The sequence below is a fragment of the Neolamprologus multifasciatus genome, chromosome 19 (assembly GCF_963576455.1).
Source record: "Neolamprologus multifasciatus chromosome 19, fNeoMul1.2, whole genome shotgun sequence".
Taxonomy (NCBI): Eukaryota; Metazoa; Chordata; class Actinopteri; order Cichliformes; family Cichlidae; genus Neolamprologus; species Neolamprologus multifasciatus.
In genome coordinates this window covers 25,456,447-25,465,221 of record NC_140457.1, presented here as the reverse complement: position 1 = coordinate 25,465,221, position 8,775 = coordinate 25,456,447, and the positions used below count along the sequence as shown (strand labels likewise).

General features: G+C 42.0%; 1 protein-coding gene across 2 annotated transcripts in view; it reads right to left on the bottom strand.

Annotated features, from left to right (window-relative positions):
- Positions 1 to 290: 290 nt before the first annotated feature.
- The window catches only part of arhgap5 (Rho GTPase activating protein 5), a 50,470-nt gene continuing 41,985 nt past the window's right edge, over positions 291 to 8,775 (bottom strand). For both annotated transcript variants that reach the window (XM_085143217.1, XM_085143216.1), the window contains 3 exons: positions 6,847 to 6,978; positions 3,027 to 3,132; positions 291 to 907 (listed from right to left, as the gene is read on the bottom strand). In XM_085143217.1, coding sequence (XP_084999343.1) covers positions 589 to 907; positions 3,027 to 3,132; positions 6,847 to 6,978 — 557 coding nt within the window. In that variant the 3' untranslated portion in view covers positions 291 to 588. The remainder of the gene's footprint in view (positions 908 to 3,026; positions 3,133 to 6,846; positions 6,979 to 8,775) is intronic.

Below are 8,775 nucleotides of genomic sequence, written 5' to 3'. Positions count from 1 at the left end.
CAACTTCCCTTTTCTCTTATCTCGGAGCGGGGATGAGGAGGGCGGTGCTTACTAGGAACTTCTGGCCCCCAATGTGCTATTCCGTCTGGGTTAAAGGTAGAAGTGTGTCCTGGGATCCCAAGAGTCTGAGTCTGACCCTGTGGAACGATTAGTGTTGTCACTATGTGCCAAATCAAAGCGGTTCATTCGCCGTTTTCAGCTTCTGTATCATGAAGGGGGGGCAGTCAGATACAAAAATTAGTTCCAAAAGGTGACGTGTAATTCTCTATTCCAGTTGTAATTCTCTATTGTAATTCTCTATTCCAGGATTTTCCTCACAGGATGAGCAGGTCTCACAGATTAGGTTTGATCCAACAAATGGTCGATGCGCCTCTAAACCCCCAAAGCTCATTCACCTCCAAGTCGATGACAAACAGCAGCTGATGAATCCCCCGAAAATCAGCAACCAGGTTGTTTTATTTTCCATTTTTATGAGCCCGCCAGCTATTTGTAGAGCAGAGGATGACCTGCAATTGTCGGCCGTAAGCGGCTGGCAGCGCGGGCAAACAACCACCCTCCACTTCACTTCCCAGCATGCTCCTCTGGCTCTTATATGAGCGGGTCAGGGGGCAGGGTGTGCTGGATCTGCTGTGGCTGCAGGGGGGGCGGCAGCTGCAGCGGCAGCAGGGCCTCCACCATGTTGTGGCAGTGCGGGGGCGGTGTCCCTTCGCTGCTGGAGCTCTCGGCCACCTCGCCGCCGTGGAAGAAGTAGTCGCTCTGTACAATGAAGGACTCGATGACGGCCTGGTTCAGCTTGGTGGTCGACAGCGTGTCCTTGTTCTCGAAGTCGGGCCGCATGAGCGTGGGCCAGAAGCAGATGGACAGATTGTCGGCTGTCATCAGGGTTGTTTTGCTATGCTGGCTCACTCTGCGGGGAAATAAAAAGGTTCAAAGTTAAATCAACACTGGAAACAACAGCTCCAGAAAACAGGTGGTCTAAGGTGACAGTGTGTAAGGAAATGAAAAATACTTTTTATTTATTCTTTAACTGCTAAAGACATAAGAAAGCAGATAAAGGTTTGTCAGGTAAAGTGGACTCGTGATGTTCATTTCAGGCTCCATATTTTTATTCGTGGACTCTAGAGTGGCTTAGCATGATTCACAGTTCAAAATAATCCTTATTAATTAAATAACCAACTTCCTTCCGACTGACTGCTGCTCATAAACAGAAAGTTTAAACAATAAGTGGGTGGAGCTTGTTTGAAACAGCATATAGATGACAGGAAAGAAGGAAAAGCATAACGGTTTGTCTTAAAGTTGTCATACTCTGCTTGGTTATTGTACCTGTGTGCAAAATTACCAACGAACCAAAAGCCATGCACTGGGATTGTAGCACTCCATGACATTAACACATACTTTGCTATATTCTATATAAAGTGGGAACAATGTGGGACTCTTATATCACATTTAAATGTATTCAGTTACTTAGTGAGGAGCTATTGCAATATTCAGTAAATTTAGTAAAACCATTCTAACATGATTTATGCCGTTTCACTGCTTTTCACTCATTTGGGGGATAGTCTGGTTTGTTTGAAGTGGGGTTACGTGAGGTACACGCTCACTGTCAGTGTGCTATCTTCAGCAAATGGCAGCAGGCGTGCTCCCGAGCTGACAGGAGCACCGAATGGCACAGGAGCAGAGAAATGTACAGCTGTGAACAGAATCGAATGCAAAAAACCTGTTTTTGTCAGTGGAGCTCGGTGCTTATTAAGAGAACGACTTCTTTCTTAGTGTGTTTCAAACTTTGACAGCTGCTGTTCCATTAAGCTGAAGTGTTCCTTTAAACTTCAAGATATTATTTGCTGGTTTACTAGTGCTGTGTAGCGAATGGTGCTGGAGACATGGATAAAAGCCACGTTCTGTGATGGAGTGACGACATCACTCAGCATGAGGAATGTCTGCACTTATCGATGCATTCCTAGTTTAATGTCTTATTTGCAGCTTTTGCTTCATGTTGTGTGAATTTCATGTTCTTTATTTTCTCTTTTTTAAATTTTCAACCGTCTGTGTCGCAGAAACTGTCAATTCATCACAACTTGTGTCCTCCCCAAACTTAATTTTTGGGATTTGCATGTCGTTGCCCAGCTTCAGGGTGACTTCATTTTAGCACTTGGTAGAAAAACCGTCCCTCTTAAAGCTGCTCTGCAGTCTGTGTCTGTTCACCATCACCCTGTGTTGCAGCTACAGGCTGTAATAGTCTCTCATCTCATGTCTTAATGTTAGGTCACCTTGTCCGCCTCTTATATTAGTCATGGGTGTTGTTTTCATGTCGGACATTTTCCCTCTTTATTTATGTCACAGGATAACACTGCTGTTTAATTCAGGTTCAGGTCCTCTCATATGACTCTGACCCTTTGAAACTTTTTTTAAGTCTTGCCCACAAACACCAAACCATAAAGAAGCTCTAAAAATACAAAACTCCTCTTGCACGACGACCAATGAACCTCAACGCTCTGAGAGAAATGTTGCTGCTGTCTCTACATTAACAGTGAAAGCTAACAAATTAAGTAATGATCACTGGATGTCAACAAAACTAACACAGAACCAGAGAAGACAAACATTTCACTCCTGTGTGTTTTATCCATTAACTGTAGCGCTGCCGTTCACTAGATGTCATCTCTGACCATGTCCTGTCAGTCATGATCGATATTTGGCACAAAATCAAACTTCAGAGTGATTTACACTCGTTCTATATCTGCAAACTATGTAGACATTTGCTAAGAAATAATTAGCATTCAGTCGCTGCAGCAGTTACAAAGTACAGCTGTGGTCTCAACTCAAAGGAAGTTAAAATTATATCTGCAAGCGGCTCTTTTCAAGTTTAAGCGATGCGTTCACTGTCACCACAGGTATACAGGCATTTTGACTTTGAAGCTTGCAAGCATTTCACTTTAAAAAAACCATGGATAAAGAACATCACACACACAAGAGGGAATGTACTCTGTGCACGCATGTGTGTGTGTGTGTGTGTTGCCTTTCATTTTTACCTGTTGAGGTGTGTGATGATGTATTTGAAGACCTGGTAGTTGACGGGAGGAAACTTTTTCACAATCTCCCGCAGTGCCTGCAGACGCTCCATGTAGTCCATGATTTCTAACACACACACACACACACACACACACACACACACACACACACACACACACAGAGGGAGAAAAGACACAGAGCGTTTTACATTTTACACACAGTCTCTCTTGGGAAAGGAAATTATACTCCATGGAAAACAAAAGGCTGAAACGCTGCCAAAAGCAGCTCCCACGCTGTGCACAAACAATGCACACGCAACCACACACACAACAACACTAAACCTTGTGGGCAGAAATAAAACTAGCCTTCCCCGTATAAGGTCTGACTGTGCACTGGTTAAGACGAAACAGATCAGCCTTTGCAGATTAGGAAAACAAACATTTGTTCTCAACTGTTCAGATTTCAGGGGAGAAAAAAAGAAACACAGCATCTGATTAAAGAGCCAGTAATCATAACTGAGGCACAGAGCTGGGCAGAAACACACTGGGCAGCAGCAGTTTCCCTCCCATATGTTCAATAATTCTTCACTGTCACCTGCTTGAACTATTATTTGTTACAAGATGTTATGTCTCATTACCCAGACAGGTTTGATGACTAACCATAGCTGTCACAGAAGCTTATCATCAGATGCAGCAGGGACCACACATTTATTTATTAGATCAATGTGCAATTTAAGCGATTTCAAACCCCAGCCTCCTTTTTGAAGGAATTTCCTGAACTTTCCACAGTATCAATCAATTCCTTCTTCTGATTCCGCCTCATTTTTTGTCTTTCTAACTTCAGCAAAGTTGAAAAGATCAGTCACTGTGGACTGATTAGCTGCACAAGCATCTACGGATTCATTTGCTATTAGGAAATCAAATATCAGCAATCTGTCTGATACCTGATAAGTTCACGCCACAGAGCTGCCAAACTGATTCGTCTGCAAAGACATGTCATTAACAATGGCAATTCAAAGAAACAGAGACAAATTATTATTGCTATTATATAACCAAGTATAAGACCAATCAGTTGAGAACGTATGACAGTTTAGAGACTGATAAGACTGCGAGGGCTGTGCTATATGAAGCCTGAGGGGTGTATGTTAGTGAGGCTGTAAGACTTCCCCTGGATCACAACATGTCTTTCACTGTACTCATCATCAGGCATCATTACCGTAAAGTGTAAGGCAATAAGCTTGTTTTTCTGACAATATGTCAAACAAGAGTATTTATTATTATTGAGTAAATTAAACTGCAATTAAAGGGACTTGTGAAAAAATGTTTCATTAGGACGATGGTGATTTTCTAAAAACTCTTTGATAGGATGCCAAAGAGGAAGAACCTGAGAACTCTGGTTACAAATGAACTTCCCTTCTGCACAGCAGGAGGAAATGTTGATAAATCATTTGGGTAGACGGGAGACAAAGGAAGAGAAAAGGGGGATGACGTATAGCACAGGTCCTCAGCTGGAACACACAACTACACAGAACATCTGTATGCCTTAAACATTAGGCTTCAGGATGCCCCGTTTCTTCGCCTTTTCCCACAAAATTCCTAAGTGGAAAGACACAGTGTGTTTGTTCGCTACATGATGCATATCGTTAAAAGAGAAGAGTCTGGGAAAGTGTGACTTTAAGTAATCAGATTTAGCATCAGACCCTTATTTGGTTTAGTTAAATGTTAAATTTGATCAGGGAAAAAACAAAACATTACCAAGTAACAAGAAAGATCCTGCTATATTCCTAGAAGGTAATTTGTCTGTTAAATTCTTCAGTATTCCACAGCCTCTCCAGGGAAAGCATCACTTTCCTGCGGGCGAATGCTCAATGGAGCTGAAACGCTCCACTTACTTATTAAATATTTAAAGAGCAGATGTGAAATAAGAGCTTCTACCTTTGGATTGTCATAACAAGGCCGCTTCAACAAAACCCCTGCCTTTCCTATCTGGAATATTCTCCAGGATATTCCAGACATTCCAGGACCAGCAGGACGCCGTTTATATTTGTAGACACAAACGTAAAGGCCAACGTGTACCAATGCACAGATTTATTCATCCTGCACGCCATCAATCATCCTAACGAGGAGCCAACGGGAGCCTTTGACCCTCTAATGGCTGGAAGAGGTTAAAGGTCGTTAAACGAATGCAGTCACAGCTCGACACAGTACACCACGGGACCGATATAACGACCGACTCCAGCTTTTATTAAATATATATCAGCCTGACAGCATCTCACAATGTATTTGGTTCAATAAGGCGATAAAGCTCAGTGTGCACGTGTGTTTAGGCGAAGCTTTGATGATCCCCATCGGGAAAAGACCCTGCTGCTCCAGGAAGCTATTGTCGTTGTTATTGTTGTTACGGAATAAATAAAAGGATTATTAAAAATATGCTGAACAGAAAAGGCAGAAAGCCTAAATCAACTTTAGAACTGACTAGAAAAACTAACACAGTTTCCCTTAAATGAGAAATTAGTGCAGCAGCTTGAAGCTGATCCAGGCAAAACTGCAAAGGCGAAGTGCTTATTTACAGGTATATGTATTGTATGGCATTGTTTATGTTCACAGTCTTCTTTTTCCTTCTCTGATTACAATGTTTGGAACTTTTCCATGTGTCTTGATTCACTCTGTTATCACATCTATTCAACATGACCTGAAACCAGCAACAACAAAAGCCTGATTCAGGCTCCAGGATAAGTGCACTGGTGTCAAACCTGCTCGACAAGTTGGTTACCCTCCTGATGGAAACACTGTCGTGTTTAACTGCTCCAAGTTTAAAGAAACCGACAGGAAAGAGGCACCTCAAACTAGACCTTGGTCACGTAAGGAGCAAAAAGATAGAAAGAGAAAGTCAGAGAAGAAGAGCTGATTTAAACGATTCCTTTAACAACTATCAGTTATTTTTCTGGTCATTAATTTGTATATAAATCCTGAAGTTTCCCATGAGAGATGCTGACCAGAAGCCCTGGTTCCTGCTCTGTACGAGTCATTTTCTAGAGAAGAAAAACCAGCACCACCCTCCATATTTCTTCTTCTGTCAGTCTATGAGACTTTTTACAGTTCTCCTTGTGTCTAATTTTGGCTCGTTAATCTGCTGGAGTCAGCCTGATGGTTTCAGCATTATAGACACACAAGCGACACACACACACATACACAGGATGTCTGACAGCATCCTAGGCCTGAAAAAGCCTCTTAAAAGTGAATGATGTGACTCAAAGCTCTGAGCATGTGGAAACACAACTAAACTTCTGCAGCGTTAAGGGCAGCTGCTACAGCAGACAAGAGGTTAAAAGTAGAGCCTGACTGATTGGACTGAGGACTGTTAAGGCCGATACTGATATTTAGCAATTTAATTTTGCAGGCCATGGTTAAAGGGTGTTTCTCCAGTCTCCTCTTAACGTCTTCATTTTTTAACTGCATGCCTGCCTTTACCGTGGTACGACTTTATGTTATTGGCAACAGCACAATAACTCAAAAGTTTGAAGCAATGCTGATCAAACTTTTTAGGGGTGTAGGTAGAGTGCTTCTTGTTTATTTTGAGGCTATGGTGTCATTTTACTCTAATGTATCACATTTGAGTTGTAAGCGGGTAAAGGAATATTCCAGCATGCTGCCGCCCAGTGAACATAACCCTCCATTCACTATTTTGACTCTGTTTAACATAATTACATAATTTCCTACGTGTTTAACAATTCCTCTAACTTAAAAGTTGCACCAAGTTTTTAATGTGTTTGTCTGGGTGTTTTTGCTATCAGGGCTTACAAAATTACAGTTCACAACTCGGGTGTGTGTTCATTCTTACTTGCGGCCTCCACCAGCTCTGGGTGCAGGCTGTAGGGGATCAGCGGATCGGGCAGGTCAGCAAAGAAAGCCTTCAGCGCTCCGGCAACGGCATTCACCGCCACATCCATCGCCACAAAGTCAATACTGTGATCTACAGGGAGAGGGAGAGAGAGAGAAAAGAGGCTCAACAGCAGATTCGCAAGGTCACTCTGTTTCTGAAGCTTGTTCTGTAGCATTCATTTCATCCTCTGCATCACAAACAGGAAAACAGCAAAACAACTCCACCCACACGCAGCTTCTGGTTAATACGTTCAAACTCACTGTCCTCTAAAGTCTCCCTTTAGGACTTCACAAACCATTAAAGCACTCTCCTTAAACCATTTGTCACTGCGCTCGGCACATTTGTTCTTTTTTTTTGCTGTTGTAGCATCAAATTACATTTTTCTGCACAGAAAACTTCCAACACAGTTCTCCAGCCCTGTTCTTAGAAAGTATAAATCACATCCTTCCCATTTGATCTTTTCTACACAATAAAGGGAAACAGCAAAGCACCTCCATATACAATGCAATGTCATTTAAATATGCATGTCTGACAATATCTTATTATAAATTTCTGATCTAGTTCCCTCGAATGTAATGTCATTCAAATTTATTCACGTGTGGCATAACTTGTTGTTTTTCTGGAAGGGAAACTGTTCATGATTACGAGCAAAACCAACAACAGTATCTGGCATCACTGGAGTAAAAATCCATTATAACCTATTAAAATATTGTAATTTAAAAAGTGGTAGAGGGACTGCATGGTAGCGACCAACTGATTGCTGAAGTAAGACTATGGTTAGATAACCTGTATTTATCACCCTGTCACATGTCAGTCAATGTTATTACTTTATTTTTTAAGTGGAACTGGTTGTTGATTCAATCGCCTGAGATTAGCTGACCTTAGTACCCATCTGCCAGACGTTGCTAATGGATACTTCACCTGTCATCATTGCAAGCTGCTCAAGATCAATCCCACAGTCTCGGGTCAGCACAACATTACCAGTGTACATATATGAACCTGAAAAGGTGTATTGGTGTTTTTGCTTTAACGAAAGACTATTCGTGCAATAACATTTTAGTAAGTCACTTCAAATACAAATTAATACGTAGCATACTTCTGCACTGCAAAGCATGAAAATAAATATGTAACATGTTATGTGACAAATGGGTAGAAGACAATGAGAGGCATTTATTTGAGTATTTCAGAGCAGCTGGCTATGATGATCTTCATGTTTCGCCGTCTGTTAAAGAATGCTAAAAAACAAGATGTGCTAGCAGCTTGTTATTAGTTAACCAAAGTATCCTTCCTTTGAACACTCAGCTTTTAAGCTTAGCAATGACACCAACTCGATACGAACTGTTTTTCTGGACTAGATGACCATTGTTTGAAATGGAGGGAGGTCATCTGGACATCTATGGCTACACATTCAATGTTTAGGGGGAACAGATGGCAAAATTACATCCCAGAGACACTTGCAGCCACACAGATGTGTAAGCCTGTTTATATGCATGTTAAGCCTGAGTGTGGAGCAGATTTGTGGATCTGGGACCAATAACCTGCACTCGTGTCCTCACATACGAGTCAAACAGGATTTTGCTGGGTCAATGTTTCAGTTTGAAAGGATATTAAAGAGCCTGTCAGTTGTGGTGATGCAGCAGTGAGGCCCACAGCTCAGTTTTTGTGTCTGAGCAGGAGAACAGAGCTCCTCTCTGATCACAGCTAACAGAGGTTATCATGAGTGTGTCTGGAGGCACAGAGGGCCGAGTGTTTCTCTGATGGAGCAGCAGGACTGGAACAGAATACACAGCCAGCTCGTGAAAGCTTTTTCTTGCTCTGTTATTTCTGATGAGGGAGAACGGATGCTTCAGCTCCATCACGTTTTACTTTCTGTTTCATTCACAAATC